Source organism: Lepidochelys kempii, chromosome 3, assembly GCF_965140285.1.
Source record: "Lepidochelys kempii isolate rLepKem1 chromosome 3, rLepKem1.hap1, whole genome shotgun sequence".
Taxonomy (NCBI): Eukaryota; Metazoa; Chordata; order Testudines; family Cheloniidae; genus Lepidochelys; species Lepidochelys kempii.
Window position 1 is genome coordinate 151,674,214 of NC_136382.1, and position 19,438 is coordinate 151,693,651.

Consider the following 19,438-nt stretch of genomic DNA (forward strand, 5'->3'; position numbering starts at 1 on the left):
CATCTCCCTCTTTCACAGCCAAGGCCACCGAATAAATATCCAAAAATCCACCCTGACACCTACACAACAGATTGAGTTCATTGGAGCTCATCTCGACTCAATCCAGAGCAGAGCCTCACTCCCGTATCACAGATTCCTCGCTATCATGCAGCTCATACACACGCTCTCTATTCGTCCCAAGACACAGGCAAGAATCAGTCCACAGCTCCTTGGTCACATGGCAGCCACCACCTTCGTGGTCCAGTATGCCAGGCTACACATGAGATATCTTCAGGGCTGGTACAATTCCAATTTCAAACCCAACAGAGACACCTTAGGGATGCTGCTAACTCCTCCTCCCAATGTTCTAGCTTCCCTACATGGGTGTACAAGACCAGAAAATCACTGCACAGGGGTTTCCTTCCAGCAACAGCAGCAGGGGGAGGCACTATGGGGTGGGTCTGATCTCCCCCTGAGAGAGGCCATGCCACAGAAGGATAAGTCCTGCCCCTCCACAGCCCAGCGGGGACTTGCAGCTAGGAGCCCTTGGCTGGGCGCTCCCAGCAGCATGGCGGGAGATCAGATTTCACAGGGAAGGGCTTATATCACAGTCTGAGACATGTTTTTCACAGCCGTGAAATTGGTAGGGCCCTAACTATATGACTGCCCTGTCCTTTTTATTATTTACCAATTCCACCAATCTTTGTGTTACCTGCAAATTTTATCAGCAGTGATTTTATATTACTTCCAGATTGTTGAAAATATTGAATAGCAATGGACCTAGTAGCAATTCCTGTGGAACTTCACTAGAAAAACCCAAACTCCATGATTATTTGCCATTGACAACTACTTTTTGAGATCTGTCAGCTAGCCAGTTCTTAATCCATTTAATATTTTGTGACAGGATCACCCCTGAGCTGGTGACAAAGCGCTGCTGGGTCCTTGGGCAGATGTACAAGACAAAACTATTTTATTTGACTGTCATGCCCTTCTGGTGGGTACCGTCTGCACCAGCTGTACTCAGCAATAGCATGCAAGTCACTAGTCTTAAATCAAAATTATAATTCCATATGAGTCATACCTTCCCTCAGGAGGATCTCACAAGCAGCAGTCCTTCAAGCAATTCTTGACCATACCCAGGCATCTCTCACAGAGTGAGAGCAGGAGGTCTGGTCTCCCTCTCATCCACCTCCCAACCGATCTGGGTTCTCCCCACAAGCCTGACACTTATTGCAGCATAGTTGGGTTGGGCTGATTGAGTCCACAGAAGTGGCCAGGATGGAGATTTTATATCCCACCACATATGTGCTTAACAGAAATTGTACGGTGCTATGTTTTTAATCAGAATATTATGTGGCACTAAATCAAATGCCTTATCTTAGCAATATTTCTGTCTTTAAATGGTGATTATCATGATGGAGCAAGATGTTGATCATGGATTAACATTCCTAGTATTTGAGTTAAGGTTATTCCATATTGGTACTCATTAGGACCAGTTAGTCAAGGCTTAAACTCCTTCTCTTAGAGAAAGTTTTAATGAAGCTACCTACCGTTAAAAAGCCTGTATGTTTAGAGTTAGGGTTAATTTAGAGCAACAAGACTATTTTGAAGACTAACTCCAAAAAGTCTTCAGGATTGAAGAAATCCAGAGGCAGTAGAGATGAGCTGAATTCAGTATTAATTACTTCTTCCTTGGTGTTGAAGAGGAAGTATGATCATTGCTCTGAGACTTGTTCAGAAAGCAAGAAAGCTTATGTTTTATAGTAAATTGACTGCTTCACTTTAAAGAGACTCAGTGCTGAACCTCCTTTGCTTTGAGCGGGATTGGGAGCAGAAGTGTGCTTTGATATTCACTTTGGTTTCACCCATCCTAATAGTGTCCTCTTGTTAATGGAGTATCCAGTACCCAATGACTGTGGGTCACTTCCCTTGGAAAACATTCTGACTGTGAGGACAAATCTGATTAGGAAGATGTGGGTGCTGATCCTGTCCCAGATAATTGACTGACATTAATTTGTCAACATCCCTAGATGAGGATGTAGCTATATTCTCAGTTTTTCCATTTGATGACCAAAACCAATTTCACTAGATGTCATCTAGGGTGGCAGAATGATTTTAGTGTGTCTCTTCAGGAGAAGACCCATCTTTTACTTGATGTTCTGGGATTCCTAGATTTACAGAATACAAGGTCATAAAGGACCACTATGATCTGACCTCCTGAATAATACAGGCCATCGGACTTCCCTGAATTAATTCCTGTTTGAACTAGAGCACATCTTTTAGAAGAAACGTGCAAACTTAATTTAAAAATTGTCAGTGATAGATAATCCACTACAACCCATGGCAAGTTGTTCCAGTGGTTAATTAACTTAAGTGTTAAAACTTTTCTATTTCCTTTATTTCCAGTTTGACTTTCTCTGGCTTCAACTTCTTCTTTGAGTTACTGTCCCTGTGTGTATTGTATGTGTGGGTAAGTGTGCGCACTGTGTGCCCAAGCCTGGAACTTCTTCATAGCAGTGTCTTTCGATCTGCATATGCACAGTGACTCTCCTTGTGCTCCCAACTGAGGGTATAAGAGGCAGTGGGGGGTCAATGCTTCTCTAGTTCTTTCTTACAGCTGGATGGCCTGAGTTGGAATCATGTCATCCTTCGTTATTGCAGAATCTGTAAAATTTAATTGTAAATAGTTTATATCTTACCTTAGGAATTTTAGTTAGTGTATAGTTTAATATAGAATAGAAAACTCCCCTTCCCCTCTCCCCAGTTGAGGTGAAATCTTTCCTGGTCCTGAGAGTATGCCCAGGGTCCTGGGATTCAAGAACTGTGTCTCCTGCCCTCACTCCTTCTCCATCAGCGACGAGCATCACAGGTGCCTATACTCTCTAAGTGAGGCACATATCTTTGTGAAGTGCAATATCTGTAAATCCTTCTTGCCCAGAGCTAAAGATGCCTGAGAGCTGTGACTGAAAGTCTCTGATGGAAGAAGCTATGAGGCCCTGCTCTGACACAGGCCTGAGAGACCCCCTGTACATCTGCTTCAGCTGACCAGCAGTGCCTCTTCAAGCACAAGCATTGGAGCAGAGCCCTTAACAAACCAAGGGCTCATCACACAGGACTCCCCAAGAGAGTCAGAGACACTTGCATGAGCATAAGGACAGAACCCTGCATCGGATTGTCCAGGAGAAATGTGTTTCCTCCCCGAACTGGTCCAGGTTGGGTGAGACATTGTGTATGGAACCCTCAGAAGCAGCTCTGCTGAGACCCTCAGGCTGCAGGGTAAGGAGTGGGAAAAGAGGGATTCAACAGTGACTGACGGTGACCGGGGCAGAAAGACAAATACTTTCCAGTCCTATCTACGAGTGCAGGTATCATCTCATCATTCCAAAGTCCGCCTGGCTCTGTCCCATGAACTGGGCCCTTTAGGCATTTGTATTGGAACTCCTTGGACTCTGGGCCATACAGAGACCTTTGTAATGCTGGAGGATATCTTCCTTCCTTACCTGCAGTCTCCACTCCTTTTGGGCCCTGCCCTCCTGAGAGACGTCCTTACCTCGGAGGAAGAACGGTTGCTGTTGTCTCAGGAGAGGCCTGTTTTCGATCCATTGGGCAGGAACTCCTCAGTACCAGCGGTACCATTGCTACCAATGCAACTGTCCTCAGAATTGGAGGACTGGAGAAGATAGCTGCACTAGTATCTCTGCAAAGGCTGAAGAGTCCTGACAGACAGCCAAGGCATTATTATCCCTCCAGTTATGAACCCCCACCCCGGGACACTTGGTATTGGTTCCTGCGGGGGGGTCCACCATGACCTATGGATTCTTCCTTCTGGCCTTATTGGGGCTCCCTGGTAGGAACTTCTCAGGAGTCATACCGCTTCTCCCCCTCTCATCAGCTGGTTCCGTCAATGTGTGAGGAGGAAGAACCAGACCTGGTTCCACTGGTACTGCTGGTTCTGATGGGGGCTTCCTTATAGTCTCTGGACTCTGCAACCACTCCTTCATCATCCTCTCCACTGGATAACCACTGGCAATATCAGGAATTGTTGCAAAGGGTCACTAATGATCTACATATCCTGCTAGAGGAGGCTCAGGACCCTCAACATTGATTCCTGGACATTTTATAACCACAGGGACCAACCAGGAGGCCCTTCCAATCAATGAGGCCATATTAGAACCGGCCAGAGCATCTGGTACACACCAGGATGTCGTGCTCCTATGCCAAAAAGAACCAAAAGATGCTATTTTGTGCTGGCCAAGAGTGCTGACTTCTTGTTTTCCCATCTGCACCTAAGTTGTTGGTGGTACAGGCAGCTATGGAGAGAGCTTGGCCACATTACCAAAAATCTACCCTGCCAAATAAAGGGTCAAAGAGACTGCACCTCCTGGGTAGGAAGGTATTCTCCTTCAGAGGCCTCCAATTTCATATAGCTAATTACCACACTTTATTAGCAAAATACAATTTTAACACCTACAGAATGTTGCAGAATTTAAAGACAAACTGCCCATGGAAGACTGAGCCCAGTTTCTATCATCTCTGGACAAGGGGAAATTGGTAGCAAAGGTGGCTCTCCAGGCTGTGGTAGATGCTACAGATACAACATCCAGATCTTTGGCCAAAGGATCATGTGAAGGGACTTGTGGTTCCAGTCATCCCAAGAGAGGCCCAAAATACTATACAAGACCTCGCCTTTGATGAGTCCAACTTTTTAAATGAAAAGACAGATGAGTCTCTACACTCTGTCAAGGACTCAAGATCCACCCTGCAATCCCTGGGGATTTACACTGCAGCCCACAGGAGAAAACACTAGAAACAGACCTTTAGACCACGAATACCCCCATTTGCATACCCTGTACTACCAGTGTCTACCTGAACCTCCTCGTACATGACAAAGGATTTAGCGGTCCCATTTCTTAGCTCCCTCCACTGCTACACTCTCCAAACACTCCCAGCAACAGACCAGAGGCCCTTTTTTTGGCATGCACATCAAGACCCACGTACCACCACTGATGCCACCTACTTCTCTGGTCATCTTTCGAGACCATCTTACTTTATTGCCCACAGTTGGAACAAGATCACCATGGACACTTGGTTTCTGGAGATTATCCATGAGGGATACTCTATAGAGTTTCTTTCTTTCCCACCACACAAACCAGCTTCCCAATGCCACTTCAGGGACCCCTCTCACCAACTCATTCTTCACAGGAAGTGGAATCCCTGTAATGTCGGGTGTGACAGAGAGTGTCCCACTTCAATACCAGAGGAGAGGTTCTATTCCCCATATTTTCTAATCCCCCAAAAAGACAGAGGGTGGAGACCCCTCTTGGACCTTCAGCAGTTGAACATCTTTATCCGAAAGCTGAAATTCAGGATGATTACTCTGGCCTCTATAATCCCCTCCTTTCAGAAGGGAGTGTGGTTCACAGCTCTCGACATGAAGGACACATATTTCTGTCAATTAGCCACTTTTTAATCCATTCAAAGTGTGCCATATTTTATATCATTCTAGTTTTTTAATCAAAATGACACATGGTACCAAGTCAAATGCCTTATTGGTTTTCAGTTATCTGGTTTATTCTCCTTTCAGCCTGAGTGTTTGTCTGTAAGGCTACAGATTTGACAGGATGTTTGAGACCCTCAAATCAGCCATTGCTCCTGACCTTCTTATGGTGATCGTCTATCACAGTTTCTTGTATCAGGACATGGAATTAAAGGATTTTGGGTCCTAGAAACCATGATGTGTGGCTACTCAATCTAGTTCCACTCCCTGCTTTCTCCCAAGATATCTCTTTTAAGGGATCCCTCTAATGAGAAAATGTTGAGATCAAGTCTCTCCCCTCCTGAAGATAGTATCTGTAGAAAACATTGCAGAGGAGTACAGAGGGGGAAAAATCTATTCAAGGTACTCTTTTTGCGAAAGGATAATGGTCTTCACCCTAATCATGGACTTTGGAAAGTTAAACAAATACATCAAGAGTTTTAAGTTTCAGATACTCACTTTGTCTTTCATAATCCTTTTACTTTCCTTGTAAGATTGATTTGGGATTTTCAGTTTGAAAAATGTTTACTTTCGTATTGCAGTCAGGCCATTCCACTGTCAGTACCTCAGATTTTATAGAGTCATAGAAATGTAGGGCTGGAAGGCACCTTGAGAGGGACCCTGTATGTGAGGCTGAACCAAGTATACCTAGACCATCCCCGACAGGTGTATGTCTAACCTGTTCTTAAAAACTTTCTATTATGGGGATTCCACAACCTTCCGTGGAAGCATATTCCAGTGCTTTACTATCCTTATAGTGAGAAAGCTTTTCCTAATAGCTAACTAAATCTCCCTTTCTGCAGATTTTACCCATTACTTCTTGTCCTACCTTCAGTGGACATAGGGAACGGTTGATCATTGTGCTCTTTATAGCAGTCCCTAGCTTAGATGAGTAATGAATTCAGCCATTTTGAAAAGTCTTAAAAGCCTCAGCAGAAGGAACTTGCAACCTATTTCAATCTGTGAATCTCCTCATACATTGAAAAAATTCTCAACGGTCCCATCCCAGGATCTCTTTAATTAGAGCCATTCTGGGCTAGATTCAGGCCAACACCTTCCTTCTGAAGTAAAAGGATTTTGAACCTCTCAGACCATATGTACTCTGTGTTGAAGCAGAACTCATGTCAGACAGTGAAATTTTGCCTTCAGTTGCTGGGTCTCATGGCCTCCATGAAACATCCTTTGCTCAACTTTGGATGAGGCCACTTCAACACTTGCTAGTTCAGAACTTCAGAGCCATTGTGGAATGTCTGTGAGCTTGACAATTACATCAGAAATCCTCTGGGTCTTCTTCAAGTTGGTTGTACATATATATTCCATTTGTGGTGCACATGAGCTGCGTACACTTGGGAGCAAAATCTTTTTGATCTTGCATATGACCTTATGCATTGTATTGAGGTTGTAAAGGGAAGAGTGGGCCCAGCTGCCCCTCAGATCCTTTTTACCATCCATGGCTATGAGATGGAATCCCAGCAGTCTCTTTTGTCTTCATGCACACACTAAATCAGTTGTTGTGTATTTAATTTTAAATACTAATAGTTTATGTCATAAATATAAAGGGAAGGGTAAACCCCTTTAAAATCCCTCCTGGCCAGAGGAAAAATCCTCTCACCTGTAAAGGGTTAACAAGCTAAAGGTAACCTCGCTGGCACCTGACCAAAATGACCAATGAGGAGACAAGATACTTTCAAAAGCTGGGAGGAGGGAGAGAAACAAAGGGGTCTGTATCTGTCGTTATGCTGCTTTTGCCGGGGATAGACCAGGAATGGAGTCTTAGAACTTTTAGTAAGTAATCTAGCTAGGTATGTGTTAGATTATGATTTCTTTAAATGGCTGAGAAAGGAACTGTGCTGAATAGAATGACTATTCCTGTCTGTGTGTCTTTTTTTGTAACTTAAGGTTTTGCCTAGAGGGATTCTCTATGTTTTGAATCTTATTACCCTGTAAGGTATCTACCATCCTGATTTTACAGAGGTGATTTCTTTACTTCTATTAAAAGTCGTCTTGTAAGAAAACTGAATGCTTTTTCATTGTTCTCAGATCCAAGGGTTTGGGTCTGTGGTCACCTATGCAAATTGGGGAGGAAGTGGGGTGCAAGGGTTGGGAGGATTTTGGGGGGAAAGATGTGTCCAAACTACGTTTCTCAGTAAACCCAGTTAGAGTTTGGTGGTGGCAGTGTAGATCCAGGGACAAGGGATAAAATTAATTTGTACCTTGGGGAAGTTTTAACCTAAGCTGGTGAAAATAAGCTTAGGAGGTTTTCATGCAGGTCCCCACATCTGTACCCTAGAGTTCAGAGTGGGGGAGGAACCATGACAGTTTATTTATTCATATCATTAGTGTAGTTTTGCCTGTAGTCCCACAGATTTACTCCTTACTATTTTTGTTTTTTAATTGTTTTGGTTTGAGAGGAAATATATTTCTCTGGTACCAGGATGTAGGAATGACTGAACCAATGTCTCCTGTGTTCAATGCTTCCCCTTCTGTGGTGAGACTATAATGTTCACAGGAGAATCACATAAGATTCCTCTTTTGCCTCGGAGAGGAGCATATCCCCAATAAATTCTTCATTTGCAAGTTTTTTTCAAAAAGGTAAAGAGAGGCTTGTCTCAAATTATTTCTCTCTCAGAGGGCTATGTGGCTCTCATCAGACCTGACCAAACATGAAAGTCTGAGGCCAGAAGTGCCCTAATGAGCTCCGGATCAGCTGCTAGCTCCATAAACAGATGTAGCCCTGACTATGGACAGTGGTGGATTATCGCATGGGCCTGTGCCCAAGGGCCCCAGCCAATTTGGGGGCCCCGCAGGAATGGCGAGAACTTTGCCCCCACTGCCCTGCTCCTCATGTCCCCCCTGCCCCGCTTCTCCTCTGTCTTCCCCCTGAGGCCATGCCTCCAGCCCAGCTGGCAGCCTGTGGAATGGCTAGCAATCCATATTTCTTCCACCCCCAGGCAATGCTGGCTGAGCAGCTGAGGTGGCCCGAGTCCATTCGTGCGACGTGCTGTGCCACGCTGGACGAAGCCCCATACATCCGACTGAGCATACAGAGAAAATTTCTGAGGAGGAACTTCCTTCTGTGGAGGAATACACTACGCCAGCTGTCATCTCATCATTGTCCCAGACGAAGCCGTGGTTTCATGCACACCAATCCAGTTGGATGACTAAGACCTTTGAGGACTTAAACAGTCATATTGAGGAGTCTCTGGAAACACCTGTGGACGTACTAGAAAAGAGCTCCCACAGTCTCTTTGAAATACTGCATATTTCCATGCCTGGTCAGCTACTGCTTGCTCTTAATGACAAAAAACATCTGGCAAACTTTGCAAGTGTTGCACCAACCTCTGAGAAAGAGGAGAAGAGGTACCAGGTGTTGTCCACTGGACTTGTATACCTCTCTGCGCACATATACTTGATTCCATGGTGGTTGCAGCAGCACAGGAGAGGAACAAACAACATCCAAAAATGACACCATTGAACAAGGAGCCCAAACAGCTGGATTTTTTTTGTGAGAAAGAACTATTCACAGCCACTCTGAAATTAAGAATTGCTAACTATCAAGCACTGTAAGAGAGGTATGATTACTGAAATTGGCATAAGTTCTCAGACTTCATTAACAGACTTCCTCAATAATAACAATATCTACCTCTTATATAGCACTTTTAATCAGTAGATCTTAAAGTACTTTACAAAGCAGGAGTATTCAAATCTTTGATTACTGAAGGGCAGCTTATAGCTAAGATGACTCTCTAGGCTTCATTAGACACCTCTACCACTGTGACTCAGTCCATGGCAACCTTGATCACCATGAGGAGAGTATCTTGGCCTCAGTATTCAGGCATCCCAACGGAGGAGAAGATGAGAATTTAAGACATCCCTTTTGAGAGTTCTAAACTCGTAAGCAGAAAGATGGATGACATTCTGCATTTGTCAAAGGACCCTTCTAGAAACAGTGACAAAGCTCTGTCCTTGTCTCTGGGGGTCCCACGTTTCCTGGCGGATTTCACTAGCCTCAGAGGCTCACTGTGACCCTCCATGTAGCCCTTCTCTCTCTAGAGGCCAGGGTCATAGCTTACTGAGCCATTTTCATCATAAGCCAGCAAGGGAGGTGAGGAGAAGCAACCCTCCCTCACACAGTCTCTATTGTCTCCCAGTCTCAGTGATTAATCGGGGAGGGGAGGGAGGAGCCCGGGCCCGCCCTCTACTCTGGGCTCCAGCCCAGGGACCCTAATAGTAGCAGCTATGGTAGCTGACTTTTTGGAAATAGGACTTGTACAATTCCCTGGGCCACTTCCCCACTGCAGCCCTCACTCAATATCTCCTTCACCGTTACCTTAGGGCCTCCGTCCTTGCGCCTGATATGGATTTGTACTGCTTAGTTCCTCCAACAGAGTGGCTTCCTCCTACAGCTCCTGACACGTGCGCCTCACTGACTAATTGGGAGGCTTTTAACTAGTTCCAGCCAGCCCTTGACTGGCTTCAGGTGTCTCAATCAACCTAACTATCTCCACTGCTTTCTAGAAGGATCTTAATTGGCCCCAGGTGTCTTGATTAACCTGGAGCAACTGCCATTTGGTTACCATGGTACCAGGGATTTGTTTAGCCTGGGGCTAACATACCTGTTCCCCACTACTTTACTATAACCATCTGGCTTTGCCCTGTCACAAAACATATACATTAGCTCCTAAAAGGAAGCAGGGATGATTACAGTCATATTCTAGGCAGAGAACATTCTTGAATGCCTTTTACCATCAGTGGCTCTATAAACCTCCAAGAGGCAGTGCTTCCAAAACAGGAGACCTCTGACATCTACATCAGCCACCTATCATGCTGTGACCACTTCAAAGCAATCCTTTTGGTGTGTTGGTCGACGGTTGTCCAACAATCAGTCCACAAGATCTTTACCATTTCTTCCTCCCATTTGGGGATTGCCTTTATTATTTTGAAGGAGCATGAAGCCTTATAACATCAGACTGCTGAGTTCTAGAAATAATCTTGGTGGGGTAGTTGTGTACACTGCCTACCACTCACCCCCTTTCCCTGCTGTGATTCAGGCATTCTTCTCACTTCAATAAGTGCAATGCCTTCTTGATCTAGGAGCAAGAGAGGAATTTCCATTTCAGTACAGGGGGAAGGGTTATTATTCCAATTATTTTCTAATACGAAAGAAAAAGGGGATAGCATCATATCCTGGATTTGAGGTGTCTCAATGCCTTCTTTTGCCACTTCAACTTCAAAGTGGTAACTATAGACTCCATAATTCCATTGCTAGATCTACAGGACTGGATTCTAACTCTTGCTTTGCAAGATGCATACTTCTATATCTCCAGTCACACCTCTCATGGAAAATGCCAAAGGTTTCAAGAAGGAGAGCCTCACTACCAATTCAGGGTTCTACACTTTAGACTATTGACAGCACTGAGCATCTCCAAATGCTTATCAGTGTTAGTGGCTCACTTCAGAAATGAGGCGTAACAGTAACCCTGGTCCGAGGGAAATAACATCAACAATTGGAGAAATTCCATTCATCAAATTTTCTGACACTTTGTTGAGTTAGGCCTGAAAATCAACAACAACAAAAATTCCATGATAGAATCATCAAGGTCTGATGCTTCTTTTGGCAGAGTGGTACTACAATCTTTAAGTAGATTCCAAGCACCCATCTCCTTGCATCAGGTCACTGCTTATGAGACACCAAGAGCAGACTATATGTGGACAAGCACTTGAAGAAGAAATGGTTACTTTCCGTACAGTAAGTGTCATTCTTAGATGTGTTGTCAATATATATCTCCTACGACCAGCCATCTTTTCTCTCTATTGTGAAATCCTGTAACACGGGTTCTGTCTTAGCAAAGGGATTGGGGGGCAGTTGGGACAGCTCCATCCTTGTGTCCTTTTGTACCCATGGTACAGGACACAAGGACACGTCAGACACTGTATGACCCTGTCATAAATATAAACGGAAGGGTAAACCCCTTTGAAATCCCTCCTGGCCAGGGGAAAGCTCCTCTCACCTGTAAAGGGTTAAGAAGCTAAAGGTAACCTCGCTGGCACCTGACCAAAATGACCAATGAGGAGACAAGATACTTTCAAAAGCTGGGAGGAGGGAGAGAAACAAAGGGTCTGCGTGTCTGTCTATATGCTGGTTTCTGCTGGGGATAGACCAGGAATGGAGTCTTAGAACTTTTAGTAAGTAATCTAGCTAGGTATGTGTTAGATTATGATTTCTTTAAATGCTGAGAAAAGAATTGTGCTGAATAGACTAACTATTTCTGTCTGTGTATCTTTTTTGTAACTTAAGGTTTTGCCTAGAGGGGTTCTCTATGTTTTTGAATCTAATTACCCTGTAAGATATCTACCATCCTGATTTTACAGGGGGGATTTCTTTATTTCTATTTACTTCTATTTTTATTAAAAGTCTTCTTGTAAGAAAACTGAATGCTTTTTCATTGTTCTCAGATCCAAGGGTTTGGGTCTGTGGTCACCTATGCAAATTGGTGAGGCTTTTTATCCAACATTTCCCAGGAAAGGGGGGGTGCAAGTGTTGGGAGGATTGTTCATTGTTCTTAAGATCCAAGGGTCTGGGTCTGTAGTCACCTAGGCAAATTGGTGAGGCTTTTTACCAAACCTTGTCCAGGAAATGGGGTGCAAGGTTTTGGGAAGTATTTTGGGGGGAAAGACGCGTCCAAACGGCTCTTCCCCAGTAACCAGTATTAGTTTGGTGGTGGTAGCGGCCAATCCAAGGACAAAGGGTGGAATATTTTGTACCTTGGGGAAGTTTTGACCTAAGCTGGTAAAGATAAGCTTAGGAGGTTTTTCATGCAGGTCCCCACATCTGTACCCTAGAGTTCAGAGTTGGGGAGGAACCTTGACAGACCCCAAAAGTGCCTGTGCACCAAGTAAGGAATTTCTACAACTCACTGTCAAGGATGATGTCCTTGAGAAGAAGCAGGGTTGTGCTCAGCCAAATTAACTCAAACAGTTCTAAAACAAAAGGAGTACTTGTGGCACTTTAGAGACTAACCAATTTATTTGAGCATAAGCTTTCGTGAGCTACAGCTCACTTCATCGGATGCATACTGTGGAAAATACAGAAGATGTTTTTATACACACAGACCATGAAAAAATGGTTCTCTCCCCACACCCCAATCTCCTGCTGGTAATAGCTTATCTAAAGTAATCAGTCTCCTTACAATGTGTATGATAATCAAGGTGGGCCATTTCCAGCACAAATCCAGGTTTTCCCCCACCCCCCCAAAACCTACTCTCCTGTTGGTAATAGCTTATCTAAAGTGATCACTCTCCTTACAATGTGTATGATAATCAAGGTGGGCCATTTCCAGCACAAATTGGGGGGCGTGGAGGGAGAAAACCTGGATTTGTGCTGGAAATGGCCCACCTTGATTATCATACACATTATAAAGGAGAGTGATCACTTTAGATAAGCTATTACCAGCAGGAGAGTGGGGTGGGGGGAGAGAACCATTTTTTCATGGTCTGTGTATATAAAAACATCTTCTGTATTTTCCACAGTATGCATCCGATGAAGTGAGCTGTAGCTCACGAAAGCTTATGCTTAAATAAATTGGTTAGTCTCTAAGGTGCCACAAGTACTCCTTTTCTTTTTGCGAATACAGACTAACACGGGCTGTTACTCTGAAACCAGTTACTAAAACAGTTAATAGTGTACTGGATCTCACAGAAATGCAGTCACCCAGAAACAGATTTGTTTGTCATCAATATTTATGTGAAATGTTCAAGAATATGATCGAGGGCATGATGGACATACATTTTCTCTCAGTAATTTTCCTTTAAAGTTGCAACAAAGCCTTGATTATTCAAGTAATTGGGAAAACAAAACAAAATAAAGCCAGAGTCCTTTTGGATACATCTTCACAGGCTGTGGCAGCCTGCAGCGTTGATCTTGGAAGTCAACAGGAAGCTGGCATATTAACAGACTCATGAGGGTTGTGCTACAATGCAAAAAATAGTTGTGTAGACAGAGCTTTTAATTTGTGACATGGGCTGGAGCTTGTGCTCTGAAGGCCCCCTCTAACCTTCAGAACCTAAACTGCAATATCTACACACCTGTTTTTAGCACTTGGAGGCTCACTGCTGCAGCTTGTGTAGACATACCCTTTGATTGCACCAGGTTGGGCCAGACATTCAGTGTTCACAGAACTCCAAAAGCTGTCTTGAGAAATGGCTATATCTCCTTGTATCTCCAGTTGACTTAGTCTAATTCAACATTTCAATCTCAAATCTCTTAATTTAACTACTAAGACCATGGGAGTCTAACTTCATCTGCCTTGCTTGTTCTGCTAATATACAGCTTATACTTCTGTGTGGAAAATCATCTATATTAAAATGCTACTTTCAAAAATACAAAATATTCTGACTCTGATTTTTCAATCCTAGAATATATGCTTTACCTTAAATTGTTAAGTCTTTCCATATCATGAATTCATGTGCTTTTCTCAGCAATTTCTGTGTACTGTTTCCCTGTGGGCTGATGCTGTAAGGGTCATCGTTGATAGAATTTCTTCAAAGAACTGATCAATCTTTCCTCCATTTAAAGTCCCTATTTTGATCTGGGATCTCAGTCGAATCCTCACGAGGATGAAGAGGGATAATTTGAGCCCTTGAGAGAGATCTCTCTGTGTCACATGTCTCTAAACAAAGCTTTTCTCCTAGCAACTGTATCTGCCAAAAGATTTGAGCGTAGTGCAGGCTGACTAATCTTCCTTTCACGGACTCAGAGCTCACTCCACTAAGGCTAAGGAAGATTCCATGGCCTGCCTTTGTAACATCTCTACTAAAAATAGGTAGGGCTGCTATTTTGAGTTTAATACATGCTTCTACACCACTGTCTTGACTTAGGGTATGTCTGCACTGCAATAAAAGACCCATATCATGACCACAGCTGGCCCAGGTCAGCTGACTTGGGCTTGAGAGGCTTGGGCTGTGGCTCTATAAAATTGCAGTGTAGATGTTCAGGCTTGGGCTGGAGTCTGGGCTCTGAGACCTCGCAAGGGCAGAGTCTCAGAGCCAGGCCTTCTGTCTCAGCCCAAACGTCTACACCAGCAGTCCCCAAACTTTTGAGGGTCATGTCCCCCCTTACCCCGTCTATGCCCACCCCAAAGTTGGGCCGGGAGTGGGGCCGTGGCTCCAGGGGAATGGGGATGCAGGGAACTGAGGCTGGGCCCCAGCTGGGAAGTGGATCTGGAGCCAGGAGCACTGCTGTGGCCAGAGGCTGGAAGTGGGCACAGGAGTGGAGCTGCAGCTGGGCTGCTGTGGGGGCTGGTAGCAGGCCTGCAGGCAGGTGTGGCTCCACTCCCAGCTTTGTCCCCCGCCTTGGACCTGGGCCAGGAATGGAGCTGTGGCCAGCAGCTGAGGCTGGGGGCTGGCATGGGGCTGGGTGGCACTCTCTCCCACCCCCACAGGGGCTGGTCCGGCCCCTCTGTGCCCCTCTGGACGTTGGTCCATGTCCCCCTAGGGAGGCGTGCCCCATACTTGGGGGACCTTGGGTCTACACTGCAGTTTTATAGCTGTGCAGCCTGAGCCCTGTGAGCCCAAGTCAGCTGACCTGGGCTCTGAAACACAGTGCAATGGATTTTTAATCACAGTGTAGAACATACCTTTAGTTCCCATGATAGATGTTTGTTTTGGGAGGTGAGTTTTTAGTCTCCATTCAACTAGTACTTCTCCACCCACCTCTTCTTGTGGTTTGTACTGCTAGCTAAACTCTCACAAGTAGTGGGCACATGCAGAGGGCGCTATGCAGAAGAAAATTTTAGTTTACACTAGTAACTGGAGTTCTCTGAGAGTGTTGCCTCTGCATATTCACACTACCAACCCATATCCCCATCTTCCTGACAGTTCTTAGGTGAGATTTGAACTCTGAGATTTAGCAGAAGGAAATGAGATAGTTGGGGACTGCATCTCTTATATATAACTTCAGCCCTGGATATTTGGTAATGTGAGAGAGAGTTCATGTAGCACTCAATGGACACTGCTCTTTTAGAAGGTTCAGAAGTCCTGCAGCATCCAAGGACACATCCCACAACTGTGACTGTACAAAGACAACACTCTCAAAAAACTCCAATTATGATTAAATAAACTGTTATTCAAAAGACAGCACCTCTGTTACTTGTGATTGACTATTCTGATTTGAAAACTGAAAACAGAATGGAAGCAGAATGGAAGTGCAGTTAAATTTATATTCCCTTTAAATAAAACTGATACATTCTTTTTCTTTGCTGCAGAACATTTATCCTTATGACACTTTTCAGTTTTAAGTTATTAATTATAATTAAGACTGTCCAGTTTCCTAGAATAGATTGAAGGGAACTATTACTAGGAAATACAATGAGTTTGGGTTTCTTTCAGTGGCACATTGAGCACAGTTGGGACTGTTGCTCAGAGACAATCCTAACTTGCTTCATATCAATCCTGCTGGGAACCATTCCCGGTTCATGCAGCTTGTCTTCTCAATATGTCCAGCTTCCCCTCACTGCCTGTTCTGTATGCATTCTCATGCAAGGAACCTGCGAAAGAGAGGTGTCAGACATATGGAGAGTGTATTGAGAAAGAGAGGCTGGCATGGAGCCTAAAGTTGGTCTATACTCAGATAAGAGACTGGGAGTGGAGAGAGGAGCTTTCATTACTTGATACTCAGTTGAGACAGGGGAGGGAAAAGTGGGACACTCAGCAGTGGGAAGGAGTTGGGGCCACTTCAAGAGAAGAGTTGGAGTATGGTTGTCCTCAGGACTCTAAAAGTAAAACCTTTCAAGCAGAATTTTTTGCTCAAATGTGACATAACAGTGTGGTGTACAATGGCTAACACTGAGTTATTTTATAGCCTCACCTTGTTTTTTTTCCTTTTTTTAACAAAACAGTAATTATATGTCCAGCTGCACATCAAAAATTACATCTTTACGTTTTGTAGTCTAAGAAGAAATATTAGATAATACATCCACAACAACAATGAATATATAATTCGCTATTTTAGTGTACTGAGGGCCAAATTTTCAAAGGCCCGTATAATGATAAAACCAAACACATAGACAATTGTGGGGCAAAATCCTATAGGTGCATGTACATACTGATACTTGTGCATGGAATTACTCAATTTGTCCATACAGTTGTGGGAAGTACACATATATTTGATGCAGCTCTTTCATGGTGTGGTTATGATGGGGTGTTTATCCCTTACCAGTCCTAAAGAAGTAAAGGGGCCCAATAGGGGCCAATTAAACTAGAAAACTCCACCTGGAGGGACACTTAGGCTTAACTGACAAGCACTAATTGAAGATATAGCCCATCTGAGCAGGAGTAGGTGAGGCTTGTATAAAGCCAGGAAGTGAGAGCAGAAGAGAGCTTCAATGTGGAAGTCTGCAATCACTTTCTTTGCCTAGTGAGGAGAGAAGAAGAAATCTCATGGGGGAGCAGAAACTCTGGGATTCTGACCCTGAGGGATGGGGGTTTACCCAAAGGGGTGGAGAAGGAAAGCCTGAGAAGGTAGGGTAGGAAGAAGCCCAGGGAAACAGCTGCCAAAGTCGATACAATCCCCATCTTGGCAGATGTTTCCCTGGGCTTCTTTCTATCCTGCTTTCTTAGGGTTTCTTTCCTCACAACTTCTCTGGGGTTGACCCTTCTTCCAAGGCTTAGATCCCAGGGCTTATTTTCCACATTGGGTTTCCTCCTCCCCACCTCTGCTCCTGGAGAATGACTTCAGACTCTCTCCCTGCATCCTCCTTCTATTACAAATCTCCTCTAATCATTTTCCATCGTCTCCCTCAGCTGGATGTCATCTGCAATTAGTAATTATAATTCCCTGAGTCTCCTGTCAGGTGCAACTGTAGAGGTTAAGTGTCCCCTCCTTGACCACCTTAACCCCTTCAGGGCTAATGTGGGGTGAACACCCCATTACAGCAGAAATTTCAAAATTTGGCCTTTTAGGTTAACAACTTTGACACATTAAAAATGTGATATATAATATTAAAGTTGTTTCACTGATGAGATAAAAAAGACCATTTATTAACTGAGAGTTTAAACTACCCACAGCAATTTCTGGCTAGCAGTCCCTCTCTGACTGAAATCAGAGCAGAAATTCTTCATTATGCTACTTTTGAACAAGAGATTGAGGATTTAAAACCTACTATTATTGTGGGTCCAGTTGAATTACATACAGGTATGAACATTTCTCTTTTTTCTTTGTACATAATATGATATAATAAATTAATATAATATTTATATTTAGGGCCCTGACAAATTCATGGTCCATTTTGGTCAATTTCACAGTCATAGGATTTTAAAAATCATAAATTTCATGATTTCAGCTATTTAAATCTGAAATTTCACAGTGTTATAATTGAAGGGGTCCTGACCCAAAAAGTAGTTAGGGGTGGGGGAGGTCCTCAAGGAGGGATTGTAGTATTGTTACCATTACTTCTGTGCTGCTGCTGGCAGGGCTCCACCTTCAGAGCTGGGTGCCTAGCCAACAGCCACCGCTCTCCAGCCATCCAGCTCTTAAGGTAGTGCAGAAGTAAGAGTAGCAATACCAAAAAAAGCAAGGCGAACTCTTGTCATGATACCTGGTTCTCTAGGCTTGAAAAGATGTGACTCCTGCTGTGATGCAATGCCAGTCTCCAATGGCCACTCTATATGTGTCCGATGTTTGGGGGAGACACATATCCCTCAAAAATGTGCCCATTATAGTAACTTGAAAGCCAGGGCATGATGCAACAGAGACCTTCACCTCAAAATGATCCTAATGGAAAAGTCCCTTCAGCCTACTGATATGGGACCAAACCCAACATCAGCAGATGGCTCCCCAAGTAAAACCTCTGCAAAAGAAAGTGCTCAGTCTTCCTAAGTTTCTAGGAAGTGATCTGCGACCTCCCCTCACAGGGACACGCAATAAAAGAAGAGGTCCCCAGTGAGGTTGCCGTCCTCTGTGCTGAGCTCAGCTAGAGTTAGCATCTTTGAGGCTCCAGGCACCTCTGGCACTGTCCCTTCATGGACCCCTGCTGAACCCCGCCACACCGATAAAGAGTTGAGGCACAGACCCACCTTCTCTTCTATGGCACCAACCACCCCAGTGTTTGACACAGTACCATTGGCAATGCTGCCAGCAGCGACGGAGTCATCGGCACTGACTGACAGACTGAGAATGGCACCGACTGTCCTGATGAAGGCTACATGTAAATCTGCACAGCACTGACCAAATCTACAACAGTGGCACCGTTGACACCGAAACAGGCAGCTCCGCAACAGTTTCTGCACCACAGAGACATTGCTGTCTCTTCAGTGCCACAATCATCCATGCTCAGCACTGATGGATCTCCAGGCTGAATATTGGAGCAGATACCCCGTTACCTGCTCCCCCACCCATCTCCAGTAATGATGATGGTGATTTTCATGGGAACCCCTTCGCCTCCGAACACTCCTCTCCCATGGAACATGGACCTCTATGGAAAGCCATGAAAACTAAGACCCAGCAGAGTCATGAAATGCAGCAATGGTATGGGCAACCCTGGATCTGTCCATCAATGCCCTGTCCTATGCAGTGCCCCCACCCCCCCGGGACTCATGAGTGGTGTATAGGGCTCACTACACCAGACCGCTGACTCCAACCAGGGTGAAATCCGATCACCTCCACCATCCCCAAGCCAGGAGACATCGGAGGCACCAGAGGGCTTAGCAGAAGAGAGGGAAGAAGACACAGACCAAGACAGCATTTCACCTATCCAAAACTCATCCTCTTTCCCCGATGAAGCAGTAATGCCACTGTCTCCAACCACGCTGAAACAATTCCAGGAGCTCTTTAAAAGAGTAGCCATCAGCCAAGACATACGACTGAAGGAGATGCAAGAAATCCACCACAAACTGCTGCAAATCCTACACACATCTGCATAATCTAAA

The 19,438-nt window shown here is 44.5% G+C and overlaps 1 protein-coding gene across 1 annotated transcript in view; it reads left to right on the forward strand.

Annotated features, from left to right (window-relative positions):
• DNAH8 (dynein axonemal heavy chain 8) overlaps nucleotides 1-19,438 on the forward strand; it is a 583,322-nt gene that overhangs the window by 218,305 nt on the left and 345,579 nt on the right. The window contains exon 28 of the mRNA XM_078852248.1: nucleotides 17,579-17,705. Within this exon, the coding sequence (XP_078708374.1) occupies nucleotides 17,579-17,705 (127 nt within the window). The remainder of the gene's footprint in view (nucleotides 1-17,578; nucleotides 17,706-19,438) is intronic.